The 22,777-nt window shown below is 36.6% G+C and overlaps 1 protein-coding gene across 2 annotated transcripts in view; it reads right to left on the bottom strand.

Moving 5' to 3' along the window:
- Positions 1 to 495: 495 nt before the first annotated feature.
- The window catches only part of tagap (T cell activation RhoGTPase activating protein), a 66,706-nt gene continuing 44,424 nt past the window's right edge, over positions 496 to 22,777 (bottom strand). For both annotated transcript variants that reach the window (XM_012963168.2, NM_001079232.1), the window contains exons 4-14: positions 17,221 to 17,385; positions 9,092 to 9,133; positions 7,284 to 7,368; positions 7,123 to 7,176; positions 6,284 to 6,350; positions 5,536 to 5,696; positions 5,151 to 5,312; positions 4,400 to 4,509; positions 3,474 to 3,669; positions 2,680 to 2,794; positions 496 to 2,062 (exon numbers count right to left, since the gene is read on the bottom strand). In XM_012963168.2, the coding sequence (XP_012818622.1) occupies positions 837 to 2,062; positions 2,680 to 2,794; positions 3,474 to 3,669; positions 4,400 to 4,509; positions 5,151 to 5,312; positions 5,536 to 5,696; positions 6,284 to 6,350; positions 7,123 to 7,176; positions 7,284 to 7,368; positions 9,092 to 9,133; positions 17,221 to 17,385 (2,383 nt within the window). In that variant the 3' untranslated portion in view covers positions 496 to 836. The remainder of the gene's footprint in view (positions 2,063 to 2,679; positions 2,795 to 3,473; positions 3,670 to 4,399; positions 4,510 to 5,150; positions 5,313 to 5,535; positions 5,697 to 6,283; positions 6,351 to 7,122; positions 7,177 to 7,283; positions 7,369 to 9,091; positions 9,134 to 17,220; positions 17,386 to 22,777) is intronic.

The raw sequence follows: 22,777 nt of genomic DNA on the forward strand, positions 1-22,777 counted from the left end.
AGAAGATAAAAAGGATCTGGACAGAAAGATAATCTTACAAAATAACAATAAATAGAAGTGACTCTATAAATAATAAATAACAATAATAAATAATAATAAATAAATAACAATAAATAGAAGTGACTCACAGTTTACACTCGTTAATGGTTAGTGCAAGTGTTGAACATGCATCCTTAATTCATAGAAATGCATCCTCCTAAAAAAAACATTTCCTGATAATATTAGCAAAGACATAAGCATTTTAAAAAAAGTGTTTCCTGGCAATGAACCAAGAGAACCACAAAGCAGAGATAAGTATGGTTGCCAGGCAGCACAGAAATGCAAGGGTATTATGTCAAATGTGAAGAGTCTCCAGGGTACAGTTATTATGGTTTATAAAATTGAACTTTTTTTATTTTAATCATTTTTTTAAAGTTGTATATTAGTGTAAAAACAAACATGCGTACTGCCCAATAGATGTATTACCAAGGCATCCAGAAATACAAACCAGAAATGTGTTTTTTAAACATATGAAAGTGCTTTATTGTAGTGAAAATTCAGTAGAATACTGTTTTTTTACATTGCATTGAGCAAAACAAAATTGTAGATTACTATGTAAAAATATAGTCATACATTGTACCATATAATTCGACATATAAATATTTACATTGGTAGGTATGTAGTAAACATGGTTAACTAAACACATAACTGCTATCTTTATTTATTTGGAAGATTTGCATTAATATTAGATTTTTAGATATTTTTACCAAATGCACTGCAGTTTTGGAAGATATGTACAAATTGGAATTCTATTGCTTTCGTCCATATTTACAAAATGAGACCAACTGCTGAGCCGACTAAACATAGGATTCCTTGGCATACTGAATCTGATCATAAAGCTCAAAAGGCTGGCTGCATCTCCGACTTAAGGTTTCATGCTTGTGTTTCTGAACAGACTCAGACATAGTTCGTATAACAACACTTTTAGTTTTTCCAAACTGACAGAGCTGTTGCATTTCCTCGGCACAGTTTTTTTCTGTTGGCCCTTCATTTATTATTGTTGTCTGTTTCTCTGCATGAGTTCTACATTCTCTGTCCATGGGGGTATCACTGACAACATGGGAAGATGAATATTCATTATTTGAAACAGTAGCTCTCACAGTTTGGACTGTCATACCTTTAAAGGGTGGAACATTTTTATGAATGGCTTCCTCATATGATGGAGGTTTGCCAGGGTTTCTCTGGTCTACTATTCGGAACACCTCATCAACTGACATTTTGCGGGCAGATTGTGGCCTTCTAAGCCTAACAACAGCAGGCTGCTGAAAACATTTAGCCTGTGGATTTTCATATTGATGTCTATTTCTGAGACTGCTGTTAAACATGTACCTCTGTAAGCCTGGATTTTGTCCTTCAGGCCCCCAGCTCTGTGTCTTTGCCAACTTTTTCTTTTGATTCACATAGGAAAATGACTTTGAATGCTTTTTTATTTCTCTGCTTGATAATTTAATGTCATTTCTAATTCCACTCTTCGAAGAACATGATTGATGTCTTATCAAACAGTTGTTCTTTGGACTTATGGGAGAAGCAAGCGGTGAGCTGGTAAACACAGAACAGTCTGAAAAGCAACTCTCTAGTGAACAACTGGAAAGAGCATTCTGCAGTACATCATCTAACACATCTTCTGAATAACTGGTATTAACTGTCAGACCTTTTGGCATCTTTTTCTTATATAAGGCTATTTCTGACACTTGCTCTGATAGGTCCTCCTTAGTTAAAGGTTCTCCACTTTTACGAACAGTGACATCATCATGGCTTCTGGTCAGTTTTCTGCCTGCGACCACCTTGGTATCCTGTGAGGGGAATATGTGTGGTTCTGACTTCCTCCTGTCCATATTGCTGACTTTCAACAAGTTTATAGAAGATTGAGTCAGATTTATATCCTGATCCATTGAGCTATTTAGAACCTCTCTCCCACTGTTAATCCCCAAGTCTTTTTGACAGCTGGTGATGGTACTATTATGTCCCTCATATTCAGGATCTGTGCTGTCATATGCTGAGTCATTTTGTTGAAAAGGGATTTCTGCAAGACACAAAATCTGGCATTAGTTATACAGTTATTCAGTTATTTCTATCTTATAAAGATGATTGAATCTAGTAAAAGATATTCTTTTTTTGGAACAGACTGTTGCTAGATGTTTTATCGGTTGCTGTACTGCAACAAATTTGCACCAAATTAAATTATGTAACAAAGCAAATAAGAAGCAAGGGTGACATTTTTTTGAGCCCCATTGCATCTGTTCTGGGTAATTGCAATTTTGCATGCATTGCTGAACACCCCCCCCCCCCCACCCCTATGGGTCCTTTGATCCCCAGGGCTCCTGGAGAAAAGCCCTGCCATGGCCCCTTTTTATTTTGTGTTAAAATGTGACACCCATTTTGAATCTTTTAATGGGACCTTTCCAGCTTCACTGTTGAGCTAAGTAGCTTCTTGATGTGATACTGTTTAATGGAAAAATGTACAGGAATAATGTATCTCCCTGTTGCTGTATCTCCTATGTCCCTTCACATTTCTAGTTCTGTTATCAGGACTATTTTAATACAACTGTATTATTTTGAGTCTTTGAGTTATCGACTTTCAGTTTTTAGAAGACAGAAACAAGGCAGAAAATAGTTTCTTACAAAAGTGTTGTTACATACCTGAGACATCAGTGTCCTCCAGCAACTCCTCCTTTGAGGTACTTAGACACTGTGATACATTTTGACCAAACAGATCAAAGCAATTGTCTATGAAGAACTCAACTAGGGAAATAACCTGTAGAAAAAATGATATAACTTGAAACACTTGGAAACATACACAATTGTCCTTATATTTAGTTTCTATAACTGGAGATCATTTACTAAGAGTAAGCAAATTTACAGCATTGTGGTAACCTATAGAATCAGTAAATCACTTTGATCAGACTAGTGAATATTAAAAAAGCAAATCTGATTAGTTTCTATGTGTTACTGAACTGAGGCAATTTTGGCAAGTGTTAGTAAATTAGCCTCAACGTATTGATCAAGACATTAACACTGTTCAGAAATGTAATCACTTTTTATGTAGTCCTACAGTTTTTTCCTACTATTGAGAATATAGTCTAATTTACTAAACTTACAATCAGAGGATTAATGCAACATTAATATTTTAATCTATTCTTAGACTTTCCTCTGTGTAAAAAGTAATTATCAGAACCATGACAGGGGCACAGCGTAGTTCAACAATCCAACACAAATATGGTGAAAAAAAATAATAATCTATTTTTGTGTTCATTAAACTGTCTATATATAAATGAAGTATTGGTATTCAAACACTATTCTTGGTTCTGCATTTCATATTATTTATATAAGATTAACAACTTTTTCCTTAAATTGCTAAAACAGTAATTCTTCTTTTTAATGCTTAGCTAATTAAATAGTGCAATGAGTTTGTAGTTGTAAATAGAAATTTTTACCCTGTCATTGGCCTGCTTCTGAGCTTCTAGGGAAAGATTATAGTCATGGTGAGGTTGGAGCATGTTTGGGCCAATACAGACAGCTAGATTGTTTGAATCCATCTTGTTTAAAGTTGAGGCTTTGCTGATGTGATAGAGGACGCAGATTAAATGTTGCAGTAGAATCCAGTTAGGTCTGGGCAGTTTATCCGCAACACTAAAAGAAAACAAGAAAAATGTAAAATGTATGCTTCAAACCAATTCAAACTGTTCTCAAAAGTCCCTAAACCACAGAAACAGAAACCTCTTTCAGAAAGAGGAACTGTGGTGTAAAAAAATCCCGTTTAGAAATACCCAAGTAGTGTTTTTTACATTTTCACAATAAAACACTGCACTGGACTGCACCTAAAAGGAAATGTCATATATATATATATATATATATATTTATTTTATATATTATTTTATATATTATATATTTTTTTTCAAAGTGAAGTCCGCAGTCAGTACTCTTGCCTACTGTCAAATTGTCAACAGGGTGCATCACGTCAAAAGTTGCATGTGTCACAAAAAGTTGCACACTACCCACGTGAAACAGAACATATTCGCTCATCACTAATGAAGTTGTTAAGAAAAAAGAAAAAGTTGTTATTGATGATCATTTCATGAATGGAGTAGCACTCCAGAATATGCTGGTGCTTTATATATAAGAAAGGTGTAAAGTAAATGACGCAAAGGAAAAAAATGTGTTATTGAGTTCATTTTTGGATGCCAATGTTTTACCCAGCTTTCTTGAAAGGTCTAAATGGACTATAATGATGTTTTTTGATAAGTTATCAAATAACACATTTCATAAATTGCTTCTTTCTATACATACAATCTTGGTTTGGCCATTAATGAAGATTGTTTTCTTAAAAGTAATCTTTATAAAGAACAATCACTTTGCTTACCATTTCATATTTTCAATCTTTTCCTGCAAAGTTGGTTTCTCTAAAGCTGCCATCCATTCATGGTACAGCTCAGATGACAAAAGCTGGTGTGGAATACCTCTAAGAAAATCCTGAAAAAAACATAGGATTAAAGCATTAAAATAGTATATAATATTTGCTAGGATACTCCCTGCATTCTTGACCATAAAGTATATAAAATAAATATATCATATGTTCTTTTTAATAAAACAAAAAAGTAAAAAATATTTTTGTTAATATATTTAATGACTTCTTCCTCCCAAAAACTTTTTTGTTTCATAATGACAGAAACTGTTATTCAGTGCAACTTTATTAGTTCCAGTTCAATATGTTCCCTGGTTTTAATATACTGTAGTTGCAGTCTTTGTATAACTTTTTGTTTTATCCTAGAACAAGCTAACAGAAGTAAGGTATCTGTTAGGTCTTTTTATCAATTTTAATCAATTGGCTTTGTTTCAGGAGTCAGAGATAGGAGTGCAGGAAACAGTTAGGGCTCTGGCACACGAGGAGATTAGTCGCCTGCGACAAATCTCCCTTTGCCGAAATCGCCTGCGCAGCATGAAGTTTGGGGAGATTAGTCGCCCGTGACAAGGGAGATTTGTCGCGGGCGACTAATCTCCCCGTGTGCCAGAGCCCTTAAACACTGCTTTTAACAGCAATTATATTTGCAATAACTTTAAACCACAGAAAATGTATGCACTATGCATAGTTTTTGCGTAGACAATATATTTACCTTGAGAACCACAGCCAATAAATGCACATGCTTGCTTTTTAAATCCACCGTCTTTCCACTATTGAGATCCTCCTTGAGTTCTTTGCGTGCTTTCTCGTTGGCAGCTTTACGGAAAATGCCCTCAGTGGATGGGCCCTGCTGGCACAGAATAGTAAGGATTTCCTGTGAGGGGAAAGGAGAAAACACCAAATCATTAGTCATGCATGACAATTCCAGGGATAACCGATGTGTCACAGTTTTTGTGTATGTACTTCAGGAGCCTCCTAATATGAGGGCATCAAACATTTTCTACTACCTTCATGTTACAATCAGTTCAGCAGCTAAGATTCCTAGTATTCTTTGGCAAATGATTATACCTAAAGTTATGATGTGATTGTTTACTTACAAGTATTGGTTTGGGAAGGGCGTCCTCTTCACAGACAATAGAAAGTGGTTGGTCAAACAAAGTTGCTTTTAGTTCAGGTGGAACTGAAGTTTCTGATAGTGTTGAGCTTCTTCTGAATGTGAATGGCCAGGATATGACAGCCTTTCTTTTTTTGTTGTTTTCTGGTGAATAAGAAAAAGAAAATTAGAAATATTATATTAACAGAGCAGCAATGAGCCTACAAAACTATACATATTAATTGTCTACATGCGCATCTTGGATAAAAAGAGCATTTTTTTTTCTTTGTTTCAATTTAGTAATTGCTCAGCAAAACACAGGAGATAGAAATATATATATATATATGCCATACTGTAGGTGTTTTAGATCTACTTAAACATCATGCCTTGTAGTGTAGCCTTATACCTAAAACATACCCAATAATATTGAAAAGACATTACTGTTTAACAACTATATGATTTATTAAGTCTGTTAGAAGTTGGCAAAATTTGGACTGTGCCATTTCAGAATGAGTAGGAAATTGTTTGCATTTATTCTATATTCAAAATTAATATATGATTGAGAAAAAATAGCACTCATAGACAGTATCAAGTCTATCATATCTATCAGGATATACTTGAATTTACTATTGCATGAGATGTCTACAGTAGAACTATAAGACATGTTTTAATTACCAAAGTGATTAACTGCCACAAGCTGTTATACTACAATTCACAGTATCTTTCAGCTTCAAAGAGAAGTTTTAACTTACCAATTACATGGCACATGCCATCTTCACTTATCATTGCTGCCAATAACTGGTATTTCTTGGCATCTGCCTGCAAAACAAATACAAATATAATTAGAACAGTTTTCAATGATGTGCAGTTCCTACAGAAAACAGCATTTTTCTCACACATATATGTGGCTGGGTGTCCAAAAGTTGTAGTTCTGCATTGACACTATTTCTGTTATAAAAAGGCAAACTTATTCTGTAGCATTGCACAACCAGAGAAAAATTTAATGAGTAACATTTTACATTGCAATCCTACAGTGCTTTTTGCATTTACAGACAAACTGTATATCCCTGTTAGTATTTACTCAATAATAAACTGTACCATTAACTAGCCCATATAAAATCTACATATCTTTCTAGGCAAAAATACAGAAATGGATTAAAAAATGAAATATGAATATCCATCAGGGGTATAGAAAATATCTCTGTTATAAAATATATATTAGTATTGTCTAGATGTCTAGTTGCCATGCATTATCATATGTTATATTCTCTACCATCCAAGCTGGTGGAAGAGATTAATTTTAGCAAATAACATATTTACTAAAATGCACCAGTAAAATTAAGCAAAGCAGGCAATCAGACCTTTGTTTTTATTTTGTAACTGCAGTAGACTGATAAATGCTAATTGGTTACTGCTGGTAAATGCACAGTTGCAATTCTGCACATATGATGGCTGGCCCGTCAGATTTACCTACAGGTATTGCTGATACAAGAATTTGGTAATGTCAAATTAGTTACATAACTGGCATGGTCTCTTAAAAAGAAATGTCTATTGTGCTTCAGTATTAGAAGTTTACAGTAAAACAACTCACCTCTGTTGGGCATTCTATTAAGTCTTCCATGTTGCTGGTATTGATTGCTTTAAACTGCAAGTGTAAGATAAAAAAATTATAAAAGAATTATAAACGTAAACTGCTCTGTAAAAACTTTCTGCCACCAAGAGAAAATCAGTGATCATAAAGTTAATACTTACAGCATTGCAGCCTGTGAGCACCTTCATGAGTAGTCTTGTATAGGGGATACTAATGCCTTCAAGTCCTCCAACTTCTCTAATCTGCCTGTAAATACCACACACACTATGATATTCTGAACATTTTACAGGTTTATTTTACCCACTATGATAATGACTACACAATAAGTCTTTAAGAATGCAATTTATGATGGTAAAGTATAAAAAAATTGTTAAAAATCCCTGCATATAATGATAGTAAAGGATAAGGATGTTCAGGTTTTTTTTTTTGCATGAATGAAGACAAAAACAGGAAGGTTCCCCACCTGTGATGGTATTAGCAAAACAAACTGAGCATCACAACCTTGCAACTTCTCCCACAGCATGTGAGCAAAATAAAATCACATGGGAGCACATTTAGGAACACTTGAGCCTTCAGGTTCTAGCATTTGTATCCCAAAACCACGTTGGAGTTCCCAAACTCTTATCTGGTGTCTTCATCCAAATAGTCTGATTTGTGTATATAAGGTTTTTCTTTCGGGATTTTTGGGATATGAATGCTTGAGCCCTAAGGCTCGAGCGTCACACATGCTACCCTCCATATCAATTTCAGTAGGCAATGTACAACATCAGCAGTATATTATTATATTATTTAATAAGTACTTCATGATTTTATTTTAAATATATGTTATGCTTTTCAGCCCTTTAACTATATAAAATATAAAAATGAAAAGTATACATTAATACCATATGCATGGTTCTAAAGCCTGTGGGTGTCTAGCTGCTGGTGCTCTACAACTCCCATATTCTTTAAAAGCCATCAGTGGTGGATGAAAGAAGTTACAGTTTTAAGGGGTAGTTCACCTTTAAATTAATGTTTAATATGATACAGACAATTAATTGGTATGCATTTCTTATTTTATGGTTTTCAGTTATTTAGCTTTTTGTTCAGCAGCTCTCCATTTGGTATTTTAGCAAATATATGGTTGCTAGGGCCTTATTTACCCTAGCAACCAGGCAGTGGTTTAAACGAGTGATGGGAATATGAGTAGTAGAGGGGCTGCACAGAAAGGTAAGAAATAAAAAGTAATGATAACAATACAATTGTAGGCTCACAGCAATAGTTTTTGGGTGCCAGGGTCAGTGACCCCCATTTGAAAGCTGGAAAGTGGAAGACAATTCAAAAACTATAATTAATAAATACCGAAGACCAACTGCAAATTTGCTAGGAATAGGGCATTCTGTAACATATTAAAAGTTAACTTAAAGGTGAACCACCCCTTTAAAAACAACTTTTTAAATATCTCAGTTAATATCTTAGGTAACGATGCAAGAGTAGTTCTTTTATTGTAAGAATAAAAACCACATAATACCACAGAACAATGCATAGATTGTGTTCTCACATTCAGTAGATATATTTAGTTGCAGAAACTGAATTTTGTTATTAGTGGATGAGCACTTTTAAAAGCAGCATTATAATCTAAGGGCTATGGAGCTACTTGTAGTTGGCTACTTGCCGTGGCTACAAAATTCAAGGAAATCCTGCCATAGACAGTATTAAGAACTGTCTCTGCTAAAATACACGTAGAGACAATTATCAATATTGTCTATTCAGTAGCCGTGACAAGTAGCTGACTACAAGTATCCGTGTCATTGCCCTTAGTATTTATATTTTAACGAGTCATTGACATACAAAGATAATAGATAGAAATATGACAGACTGGTAGATAGACAGACAGTTAAACACATACTGTATATAAATATTAATGTGCTGCTCTTTGCCAATCCAGTTTGTGTAAAATTTAGTTAAAATAAATTCTAATTTGACTTACCAAACAAGAGTATCAAGCCAGAGCTCCTTTACTTCAAGGGAGCTGTAAGGAGGAGAAAGGAGACCACATTACACTCTGTGTAAGCCCACAGTGCAGAACTGGCTGACTAAACCTGGCTGCCTACATGCTTTCCTCTTTTGTGTAGGGGCAGGTGGAAATTCAGTCGAGTCACGGAGGCAGGAAGCAACATCATCATGGGCAGTTCAATAATACTCTGTGTCTAAAAAGGCTGCCTTCCTCTTTCCTTATATGGGGGACTGTTTTTTCTTTCTCTGAGAGGTAACTGTGCTAGTGGAAATGGTGAGACTAGTAATGTGTAAGGACCCGTGATGTCACAGGGAAGTTTTCACCTACAGAAAAAAGCATTTTCACCTCAAATGTCAGTGAGTGAGCGTCAGTATAAGTTGTTTATGAAGGGGGAAGAGGGTGCAATATGTTATAATAACCAGTTGAATACGATGGAGTTCAGATGTGATGGACCAAAAGAAAATTTTTTTTTTTAATTAAAATAGTGCAATTCTTCCGAGATTCCAAATCATTGTTCTATATATAATACACTTTTACAATGATTGTGCACTATACATATTAACCTGTATAAACAAAACAAGCAATATCTTTGTATGCTTTCTGAAAGCTGTTAAGACTCTTCCACCAGTTCTCATATAGCCAAGCTCTCCAAGACTAGTAATTCTATAACTTAGGTTTCCAGTTCATCTGAAAATTCTGGAATATTTCTAAAATAACATGCAGTCTAAGTATAGTTTGTAAAAATGTCCACAAATTTGCAGCATATTTGGGAACCATCTGATAATAGCCAAGAGCACATTTAATGGGCAAGGTTATCACATTTCATGGCATTTGGTCAGCATGACCTGTACACAGACAATCCATTCAAAATTACTCTGAAACACAAAAGGATAAGTTTACTTAAATTAGTTGCATCTTATATATGTGTGTGTCTGTGGGTAAAATCCTTTTGACATGACAACTGGACAGCCTTTGAACCTGACCAGGAAACACAATATGGCTGATTAACCACCAGAATTCCCACTGTGGGAACACTGGTGTCAATACGAGCAGCAAACTTGCACCTAAAGAATCATGTGCAGTTGTCATTTTGACACAGAGTGCTTGAAATTATGTTATATGTGACATGCTGACTGCCTGTACACTTAATTTTTTGGGGAAATTAGTCATGGTAGGCAGGTAAGCAGAGGATCTGGAACATAGAGACAGGGACACCACTTCTTCAGGCAAAAACACAAGTTTATTTAGGGCAAATTATTCACAACATAAAGCTCACAGGAACACAGTTCATCAGTTCAGCAAACTTGCTCAAAACTTGTTCCCTCTCTGGGACCCTCACCTTCCAGAGTAACTTCGACACCTTTTCGGGGTTTCTCATCATCCCCAATGACTTTCACATATCCACGGTGACTCTCACACTCGTGACCATGCTGGCTTCTCACTAAGCCTTGACCTTCTGGCTTCACCTTAAGCCCTGCTGACTTGACTCTTCTCAGCTCTCACACACCTGGTTATGGCTTCCTCTACTACTTGCAGTGACAGAAAGCACCCCCAGCCCATCTGGGAGTTTCTAACACAGACAGGCAACCTTCCTGCCCTGTGCACTGCTCCGAGAGTGACTTACTCAAGAACCAACCCCTTACTGTTTAACCTCACAGCTCTTTTTTTTACTGCTTCACCTGCAGCCTAATCAGGCAGCTACCTACAGCTGGCCAACTGAAAACATAAGGCTAATGCCAGACGAGGCGTAGGACGATATACGCATAAAAACGTGAGACTTTGCATTATCTCGCGTTTTCATGCTTATATCGGCTACATATGCCTGCACCCAAGCGTATCTCATTCATTCGGGTGCAGGCACATGTAGTAGGCGTAGGGCGGAATTTTCAGCAAATGCTTTTCCACTTGCCGAAAATATCCACCCTACGCCTCGTATCGCATTAGCCTTAATTGGTGTTCGGAATGGAAGGTCTTTCCTTCTCTCCCTCCATTCCCTCCATTCACCTATTAATTTTGCTTTTCCTAAGCCAGTAACTTGAAAACAGCATTTCCTGCTGCAAAACCAGGCATTTTCCCTGGTGCTACTTGGATCCCACCTTTAACACTGGTGGAAAATACACCAAACAATGATCTTATTTATTGCATCTCACACATCCTATTAGCCATCAGCAGAATTGTATTTTCTCATCAATAAACTAGATTAAGGGGAGTACTAGCCTGATACCTTTTTGGGTCAGGGTTTTTGATGCCAGAAAAGTTGCAAAGCTTGAAAATGTCACACAAAATGCACCTTTTTGAGATTTATTACGCATTTATTATGCGCCCACGACAATTCAGAATTCAAAAACTCTCTACCTAAAGCCTGTCAAGGTCATGTAAAAATCAATGGCAGGGGCACGGCACCTGTTCTTGATCTTTGCCCCTAGCTTATGCAGCTTTTGCCCTGTAGACAAAATTATTTGTGGAATAAATATCCAGCATGAGATGCAGAGCACATTAGGAGCAAGGCAGCCCTGTCCTTACCACATGCCAAAAAGCAGATTTAGATCAAGGTCAGATGCAAAAATGTTCTATCAACAAACACAAAACGTGCTAAGTATCTTAGCAAGAGCTATGTTTTTTACCAAGACCTATGTTTCTTAGCAAGAGCAAAACACAAAAATAGGTTCAATTTGCCTTTGGTTTCTTTTTTATCTACCATGCAACATTGTTTTACAGAATTCCAGTAAAATTACCGGCACAGCAAAAATGTTGTGGAACACATTTTTGTGCATAGTGCTGCACCTTGCAGTTGTAAATGAGCAGTAGATTGTTTAAAACTACAGGAAATTAAATAAAGTGCTAAAATATTTATTTCAGAAAAAATCATACTGTATCTTGCATTTTGCCCTATGTTTACCCTCAGTTGGACATTCCTTCATTTAACAGAAGTAGTCCATGTCTCTTTCATCATTCACTCGCTTGTAATATTCAGAAGTCATGTGTCTTCACTGAAACAACTTATTTAAAAAAATAGGGAAGTCAAAGGTAATTATCAACTGTAAGAAATAATAAAAATGGGAAGGAAGAAATATACCAAAGAAAATAGCAATTTGACATTGCTGTGTCTGAATATCACATGGTGCAAATATTTTTTGTGATTTTGTGTGTGGGTGTACTTCTTGGCAACAAATTAGCATGCAGCATCTGTTTATATGCAAACATATTTATTGGTGCCATGGGTTACTGCACCTTGGCAAACTAGTGCCCTAAATGGGAGTAAATATTTCAGAGGTTCCTTCATGGAAAAACATGTTTTTACAAAATGCATCAGTTAATACCACTCCTCCTGCAGAACCCTGCATTGAAATTTGTTTTTCAAAAGATTTTTAAATTTTATGTTGGGCTAAATATATTCTTAGTTTTCCAAGTGTCCACAGTCATGTGACTTGTGATAAACTTCAATCACTCTTTATTGCTGCACTGCAAGTTGTAGTGATATCACCCCCCTTTCCCCCCTAACAGTCTATCATCAAGTTACTCTCCACTATTCCCCTTCTCAGCATGAAAAGAGAATAAAGAGAGACAGATGCTGAGAGGGAATTTGTGAAGGGTACTTTAATTTCAGAAATGGTTCAGAAATGGTTTCATATTTCGATGCTTTAAAGCTTATATTACATTTTCATTTGCATGACAGTTCCACTTTATTGTTTGTGACTGTATATATTAAATAGTATGTGTATTATATATGTTTCATTATTAACTGAAAGGATTATATACACTATTTATTTATAAGGTTCACATTTTCTTATCTTTTGTAGATCATACAAATCATACAAAAATCTGTAACTGCAAAAGTATTTTATAAAGTGCTTTTTCTTCTTTTGCACCTAACTACCATCTACTCTTCTGCTTTGCAATAGTGATGAACGAATTTTTTAGCCAGGCATGGATTCGCAGTGAAATTCAGCATTTCGCCATTGGCAAATTCTTTCGCAAAAACTCCATGAAAATTCGCTGCACAGAATTTTTTTTTGTTGCACACCAAATTGGGTGCGGACACGTAAAAATGGGCATGGTCGAGTCAAAAAAGGGCGCGGCCGTGTAAAAAACCGCAGGCATTTGCAAATTTTTCGCCATTTCGCAAATTTTCTTGCTGTTTTGCAAATTTTATGGAAAGCAAATTGGGAGAGATTCACTCATCACTACTCTGCAAGGCAAGCATGACTTCCCCTCACAGAAGCTCTACTGAGCATCACCTAAAATCCCAGATTAGTTAGAGAATCACTCTGTTAAGCTTATTTTATGCAGTACACTTATTTTGTACAGTTCAAAATATGTTGTGCGGGAAATAGGAAATGAATAATAGTAACTAGACTGATCATTCCAGTGATGACTACATTGTGCAAATCCATGTGATCACTTTTGAAACAGTCACGTGAATAGGAACCCTTGTGTATTTAACGGAAATTTTAATCTCTTTCTGCTCAAGCTCCAAAATAATGCTCTAAAACCTCTGCATCTAATATTGGCTTGCACTCCATACATTTTTTTTTTATTATTTATGAAAATATATAGGTGCATTTAATTTTTGTCCAGAAAAGTCACAGGCACAATAGGATAACATCAGTGTTCTTCCAACTTGGGAAACTAAGGGCTAAACTCCACAGGAGCTTTTATCGGATGGTGTTGGATCAATGAAATACATCCTGCAAGTCAAATGTAGTCACATTGGTCAAAATATAATGGGACTGATGTGTAAACTACATGAATTGCCATCCAACACTACGCTCCTGTTGGAAAGGAAGGCTGCTTGCTGAGTCTTCATCTGACAAAATAAAATCTGATGGAGTCTAACAGACTTTGTAATAACCTAGCCTTGTAATAACCCAATAGGATCTGCTTTGATTTTGCTTGCTGCTACTTCTGGCGTTATCAAATTCTTGTTGTATACTTTAGCACTTATGGCTTGAAATAGCATACTCTAGGTAACATAGTAACATAGTAAGTTAGGTTGAAAAAAGACATACGTCCATCACGTTCAACCATAATGCCTATATACAGTATAACCTGCCTAACTACTAGTTGATCCAGAGGAAGGCAAAAAAAACCATCTGAAGCCTCTCTAATTTGCCGCAGAGGGGAAAAAATTCCTTGCTGACTCCAAGATAGCAATCGGACCAGTCACTGAATTAACTTGTACAAAAAGGTAAACTGGAAAATAATATACTTTGAATACAATAAGCCAAATCCCTTTACTGTATGGACCTACAGTATATATTTGTAAGACTCTTGCATGAAGTATATAGCAACAGCAATTCCCATAGTCTCCTATTTAAAAAAAAAAGATTGTTTTTGACTGATTCACGTGTTTTGTGTAATAAGGAAATAATACAATGTAATTGTTATCCCAGCTTAACCCTTATAGATGGAAGAATAATCCTATTTGGTTTTTAAAACATTTTTTTTTCCTTTTGTTAAACCCCAGGTGCCAAATATTCCTCATAACAGATCTGACACCTGTTGTGAATCGACTAGAATCTTAACCCACTAATCCACTAATGTTTTTGACCTCTTAGTAAATTCCAACCATTTTCAGGGGGTAGGGGAATATTTCAGTTTAGTATTTGTATGTATAGTATATTTTTATATACATATTTTTAAAAAAGGTAATCTTCCCCTTTTTTGGTGCATTGGTTATTGGTTACACCTGTACCCATATGCTTTGCTTGCAGTGCACAGGGCCCTATAGCTAATCATATGCACAGTTTTAATAAAGCACAAACATCTTATAATCCAATGGTTAATATAAGCAAAATGGTTTAAAGTGTGCCTTTTACTTTAGTGGTTATGGGACATGTGGTAGTGGGGCACAAAAAGGCAAGACAATGTAAAAGAAAGAATGCAAAGGGAGTGTGAAAGAAAGACAAAAAAGGAACAAACTGTAAAAGCAGAAAGTATAGAACAACAAAGAAAAGGTAAATGTGGTAAGCATGGTATACCTGTAATATACAGTATATGGTTGTGGGCCTTTCTTGTACAGTGTATTTTGCAATTTTCTTGCATTACAACATTAAAATGCATAAAACCATGTGTACTGTATGTGTATGTGTCTGTTTGGTGATTGAGAAACAGATAATGTGACCGTTAGAGAAAAGCATGATGGCACAATGTAATTTGCTTTTAAAACAGGGTAAGAGAGAAATGTGTTATGTATGTGCATAAGCTGTGTTATGTGTTAAGTTATATGCTGTTGAATATTGCATCCTTGGGAAATAGTGGGAGGAGACTAGGAAGCTTGTCTCTGTGTGTAAGAAATATAGATGGTGAACTGTTAACAACCTGCCTGCATTACTGTCCAGCATCACTGATACAACAAAATGCATGATTTGAATATATACCACTGTGTGTATGACTCACTGGCAACCCTTGAATCCCATTCTATTGAGATACATTGATCATTTTACTGACACAAAGCAAAAGACTGCAATATGTGGCTAAATATTCTATGAACTGGTGCCAGTACTTCATACCGTAGTCCTAATTTAGTGATATACTCCTTAAGATTTTGACTGCTACTGCCTTCTGGAGGAGAAACCCTTTTTACCTGGCACTGCTCCTAATGTTAATGAAAATCTCCCTGGATGACACACATAAATCAGTGGCAGCATTTGCAAGAAAAGCTCATCAGGTGTTTTGGGAAAGATGGCAAGTGGAGAGATCTGTTTTGGCAGCTGCTGCTATGTTTAGATGTGTCTGTCAAAATGATTCTCCCCACTGTGCTCCTGAATGTGTCTTTTACAAGAAAATAAGTTGTCTGATTGATGTTCCGATCAAAATATCCTGCTGAAATGGCATTTTAAGTCTTGAGGAAAGATTGTATCTTAAAAGGTGAAGGAAAGGTAATAACCAAGTAAGCTTTATCAGAAAGGTCTATGTAAATAAAGCCATAAATAATCAAGCATGTGTATATAAAAGCACGGTAATAACATGGTAATGATATTCACCATATTCCAGAAATGTCCAAAACATGACATAGTTACATAGTTAAGTGGGGTTGAAAAAAGACCAAACTCCATCAAGTAGAGGGGATTATAGGCAGTTGGGGGATGTACTTTTTTCCCATAAAAACAATCAACGCACCAGAGGTCACCCCTTTAGATTAGAGGAACGTAGCTTCCATTTGAAGCAGCGTAGGTGGTTTTTCACGGTGAGGGCAGTGAGGTTGTGGAATGCCCTTCCTAGTGATGTGGTAATGGCAGATTCTGTTAATGCCTTTAAGAGGAGCCTGGATGAGTTCTTGATCAATCAGAATATCCAAGGCTATTGTGATACTAATATCTACAGTTAGTACTAGTGGTTGTATTTATAGTTTATGTATGCGAGTGTATAGATTGGTAGGTGTGGGTTGTGGGTGCTGGGTTTACTTGGATGGGTTGAACTTGATGGACACTGGTCTTTTTTCAACCCTATGTAACTATGTAACTATGTAAGTTCAACCCTTCCAAGTGAACCCAGCACATACATAAACTATATATACCAACATCAGTACTAATTGTAGATTTGTACATGGTCAAGAAACCACTAATTTACATGAACATTTATAAAAGTTTGCTTACAATTTTGTCAGGGTTTTGCTTGCCACACATCCACATTAGATAGAAAATAGTGCAATTTTGCTACACAGATGCATACACAGTGCAATTTCGACATCTAAGTGGAGGATCAGTTATTTGCAGGATTGACTCACATGTGGGTGGGGGTAATGATGGCTGGTAGTTTGGCAGGCATCCAAATTCACATGCTGATTTCCAGTTTTTTAATGGCAGCCTAAGGCTGCCATAGTTATTTCTTTGATTTTGGGAAGGATGCAACAAATGAACTGAGGATTGCAGAATTTGGAAACTGTCAAAACTGTAAACAATGAGAATGTATGTGGGCAGGACAGAATAATTAACCTGAAATAATTTCTTTATATTTATTAGTAGTCTTATTAATGAAGAATCAGACATTCAAAGAACCACAAAATATTTTAGCTAGTTACAGTATATATACACACGCATGGCTGCTACAGTGTAGGGATGAACAGGGATGAATTTAGTAGTGACTAACTTCCCACCTACCGAAAAGAGGCAATGCATCCATTACACTGCCAGATAAAAAGCAAGGCATGCTTAGGATAACTATGAAAAGGGCAGGCTTCTTCCTCCTCCTCCTCCTCTTCACATGGTAGTGCCATCATTTCTGCGAGATCAACTCTGTGTTTCAGTCTAAAACTAGTGCCGGATCTTAAAGATAAACAAAACTTTCAGTTATGCATTTATTCACTATTCACTATTATGAATGTGCCCTAAATCATCATGGCATAGAGTATTCTGTTTGGGTAACCTACCTACCTGCATATTTGTGCTAAGTTATATTAGTCGGAGCAGCCACTATTGCTATTATCCATAAACCTCATCCAAAAACTCAAATGAAATTGTGACTTCTGTTGGATAGCTTTTTTATGGAAATGGTGGAATGCTTACTTTGATGAGGAGTTGGCTGCAGCTCCTTGACACGACCATACCATTGTTTCTTTGAGTTCTTAAATTCAAAGCTGGCCATAAATGGATGATTAATTCCACAATAGTGGGGCTATAGATTGATACCATCTAGCTCTTTAGGCATCAAAAGCCAAACAAAAGTCAGAGGACTTTGTCATTCTACAGTAATACAGAAAAGATAAAATACACAGAGTCAAAACTTAGGGGACTTTTGGGGATAACATTGAGAAAAAGACACACTAGAGCCAGTGAAATCTTTGGAAATTGCCTTAATGAACTGCTAACCACTACTCATTTGTTATGGACCCTAAGGCTGCAGTGTAAACAATAAACTAAGACACATAAGAGACAGTCTTCACTGGAAGAACAGTATAAATGCACCCAGAGCCCAAGCATTTACAATTTTGAGAAATTAGCAATACATCACTTGTCAGAAATATTTGTCAGAGTTTTCACAGGTTTGTAGTCAAAAATGTATTTCTTCTTCATTTTTAGTTTTATGTCATACATTTGGTAATGAGTATTAAGGTGTATTAAACTTTGTACTTTCCTAAATGTCATATTGAGACCAGAACACAAGCCATGATTAATCAGAAAGGCTCAGGCAAAATAGCAGACCACCCACTTGGCACAGTGTAAAGTAGGAGGAAAGTGTGAAAGACAAACCTCAGAAATTCAGTGGGTGAAAAGCTAAACCATGACATTTGATCTCCTTTGCAGTGCTGCATGTTTTTAATTAAAGTGAGCCCACTATAATGGGTGATTGATGGACAACAAATGAATAATATCTTATGTTGAGTTATCCATTTGCAGAAAATATATGTATCATTACAAGCCTCCAGTGTTTTTACAGTAAATGTACCACTTGTAACTAAAGTGTAAATTTTCCCAAATGTGATTGATCTGGCTAATTCAAAAAAATATATTGCTCTAGCAGTAACTGTATAAAAAGTAATATTACCTCAAAAATACAGGAAACATAGAGCAAGTTTAGAATTTTGGGGAACACCCTTCAATTTTTCTCCATTACATTCATTATATTACGGGGCCTATCTGTCCACTGTGCAACATTGTATGCAGAGGACAAGCTTCACTATATCCAGTGTCCATATTTTTGTAAGCTCAATGAGTTAGGAACTAACAGTGCCTCAAAAATATGTGTGAAGCATTCATTATAATTATTATTATTAAAGTTATAAAAGCAATGTACCTTTCATTGTTCCAGATTCAGTTAAGATGTTCTTATTCATACCCAGTTTACACTGGTGGATTTTTCCTGGGCACAGATTAATGCTAAAATTCTAGTAGATATCATCTAATAAAATAGAATTTTTGTATTCTGTAAGACTGTACAGCGCTGCGTACCCTTGTGGCGCTTTATAAATAAAGTTATACATACATACATACATACAATTGTCACCCCTTCCCCAGTTGTTGGACATCCTAATCCTTGGAAATCTATTAGACCTATGTCACACGTGGAAATTTCATGTGTTTTGTGTGTAAATTTACACTTACCATCATGCTTTACTGTGGTAGTAAAATAGTTTTGGCTACTAAAACAACAACTAACGCCTAGTGGAGGAAAAAAAATTGATCATGTCAGTGGGACCTAATATCCATAAGACACAGTGGGGCCGATTCACTTAAGTGCGATAACGTTTATCGCATGCTTTTTTGCGTTAAAAAGCACATGATAAATAAGTACTGATTCATCAAAGTTATTTCGCATGCCTTAAAATGCATATCGCATGCTCAAAAAAATCATTGCATGTGTTATTTACCTCACATAACGCAAAGAACATCGCGTCTAAATTATGACGCCTGTCCTTTTAGTGAATCATGCGTTAAGTCGCAAAAAATAAGAAGCAATAAAATTTGTAATGCATGCTATAAATAGTGCTTGTTTAATGCACTTTAGTGAATCGGCCCCAGTATGTAATATAAGCACACACACATATATATACATACATCCATCGAGTGTATTTTTACAAACATTTGTTTTTACCAAAATACACCCTGAGTGTAGATTTTCTTCCAATACAAGAGCATCTGACATTATGTGGATTGCACCCAGATGCCTTGCTTCTGATACATTTGAGTTCCAACACTCTTTTAAATATTAGACATAAAAACAAAGACAATATCCTTTACATGTATGGGAGTTGTGGTTTACTGCAACCCCCATAAGTACATAGCACTAAATCTAGCAACAATTGTTAGAACCATGTTCTTGAAACTTCAGAACTGGTCCAGCCTACCACTGTCCCTACTATGTTCCGAAACTATTTTCTTGCCAAAACTGCTTTACACCTCTCAAACTGCAGATGCCACAGGCCCCAGTAAGGAAGGGGGGACTACTGTAGCTCTTCCAAACTTTCTGCTATACATTTTTGCCAGCCAGCTGGTATATGCTTGGTGGTGGCTCAACCGTGACCCCAATTATTAAGCTACGGTCCTAGAGGCTGCAGTAGTTTACTGATTTAAAGCCCTGGCTAACCAGTTCCACAGGGGGCTTCCCTCCATATACACATTGACCCAGGTCTTTCACAGAACAGTATTATTAGCCCACAGAGCCAGCCATTGGTCCAAACGGATCCCTCTATGGGGCAATGATGCCATTTCATACTTCAGAACCTTCCCAGATGCCAGGCTATTGGATGGGGCCAATGTCCTTGGATAATGTGGTGAAGGCGGGGCACTAAAGCAATTTGTACATCTTAAAGAGGAGTTTACACTTCATAACTGAATCTTATTACTATTATTCCTCCAATTCCTGCCCAATTCCTTGATGGTGCACCAGCTGTCACAGAGTTCATCCTTGAGAATTACTTGTGAAGGCAGGACCTTACAAAGCCACTTAGTTGATTTTATACCATGCTTCTACAAGACAGTGTTGACTCAGTCTAACACATCTGTAAAAAATGGTCCCAGGGCCTCCCTCGTCTAGATGAGGGCACCTGGATAGCTATATACTCACCAAGTTTTTCATCAGAGTATATCTGGCCTCATAGGCTGGCACAAATATACCCAGGATGTTCTGACACCTGTATGAAATGTAACCTAGATAGGGAAACCTATTTGAAGACATGAAAAGCAGTAGAGCCTCCATCACAGACATCCTGGAAGATACTGATTAACAACAACCTTCCCTGTCTAAAGCTCATATATATCGCCTAAGGATGCCTAGAAACACTCAGGAAAATCTGGGACAAATGGTTAGCAGAGATGTAAATTGTACTAGTATTGGCACATCAGTGTGCAGATATGTAAACTCTCTTAACTTTCTTACAGGGACTGCCCATCCCTAACTTGCCTCCCATCATTAGCTTTCTCTAACCCTTTCTCACTCTCCCATCTTTTTATATGTTAAATACATCTTGCAAACCAATAATCATGTTTGTATAATTATGCCTTATTTATGTGTTGCCTATAATGATACACAATTGAAAAATATACTGTATCTTGACACAGCAAGAACACTTAGATACTGTCCTGAAATGAAAGTTCAGTCTAAATTTTCCCTTAGCAAAATATTTTTATTAGGAGTAATGCAATAGTTTTATGGTGCACTTCTAAGTTGTGTTTAAAATAAGTGTAACTCAGTTTCATTTTCCAGTTATTGGAAGAAAGGGGTGACCCAAGATTATGAAATAGTGTTGCTAAGACTTACACAGCAGGATTTCCCCCTTATTTTTCTGCTTTCAAGATAAATTAGGTTTATTTTATCCAGGTCCTACGTGGTTGTTGTTTTAGTTTAAAATTAGTTTCTGTAATAACACATGCACAAACAACACCTGCTTAAGAAGAAAAATGTTTTTTGAGATACAAAGCCAAGGCACATATATTAGGTTCCTGTGATATAACTAATTATGTTGAGTTGAAAAACCCAACACACTGTTCTTCGACTTCAGCTTATTCTTCTTCTTCTACTTATTCTTAGCGCCGCCCCATTTTCTAAACGCTACTTCTCCTACAGTTTTAGGGGTACAACACCCAAACTATCCACACTTCTTTGCCCTATAGCGGAGCAGGTTGCTTGTGCTTTTCTACGCGTTCCCACCCCCCCGTCTTTTTGTGGCGCCACTCCGAACACCCCAATTTTCCCATTGACTTTGACAGGGAAGATTTTCAAACTGCTGTCACACTTACAGCTTTGAAGCTACACCCCCAAACTTGAATAACATAATAATGGGGTCACTCCGAATGAAACAACAGCATTTATTGGATGACCCCAAAGTGGGAGGGGCCAACAACAGCCAATAAAATTCCACCCATTGACTTTTATGGGTTATTGAAACTGCTGCCAATCTTACAGCTGCACTCCCCAAACTTGAATAACATACACAAACTCATGGGGTCAGCCTGAATGAAAATATGATGATTGCTGGATGCCCAAAAGTGAACGGAGCTGTGAACAGCCAATCAGATTTTACCTATTGACTTGGCGGAAATTCAACCTGCTGCCATTCTCACAGTAATAACACCGGGGTCCCCAACTTTGCAGGGTTAGGCATCAGGTAACTGCGGTTCAAGGTCAGAAAAAGTGGGCGGAGCCACCAACAGCCAATCAGATTTTACCTATTGACTTTTAATGGGGAAATTCAACCTGCTGCCATTCTCACAGTATTAACACCAGGGTCCCCAAACTTTTCATAGTTGGTCAATAAGGGACTGCAGTTTTAGTTTTGAAAAGTGGGCAGAGCTACCAACAGCCAATCATATTTCACCTATTGAATTTTATTAGTTTGATGCCAGTGTTCCAAAAACGTTGCACAGTCAGTCACTGGGTGACTACGTACTCAAGGTTAGAAAAAGTGGGTGGGGCCACCAAAAGCCAATCACATTTCTTTCATTTCAGTGGGGAAATTTTAACTGTTGCCATTCTCACAAGTTTAATGTCAGGGTTGCCAAACTTTGCACATTTTGTCACTGGGTGACTATGTTCCAAGTTTTGAAAAGTGGGTGGGGCCAACAACAGCCAATAGGATTTTAACTATTGATTTTCAATGGGTAAATTCAGCTTGCTGCCATTCTCACAGTATTAACACCAGGGTCACTATGGGACTCCATTTTTAGGTTTTAAAAAGTGGGTGGACCCATCAAAAGCCAAGAAGACTTCACCTATTGAATT

Source organism: Xenopus tropicalis, chromosome 5, assembly GCF_000004195.4.
Source record: "Xenopus tropicalis strain Nigerian chromosome 5, UCB_Xtro_10.0, whole genome shotgun sequence".
Classification (NCBI taxonomy): Eukaryota; Metazoa; Chordata; class Amphibia; order Anura; family Pipidae; genus Xenopus; species Xenopus tropicalis.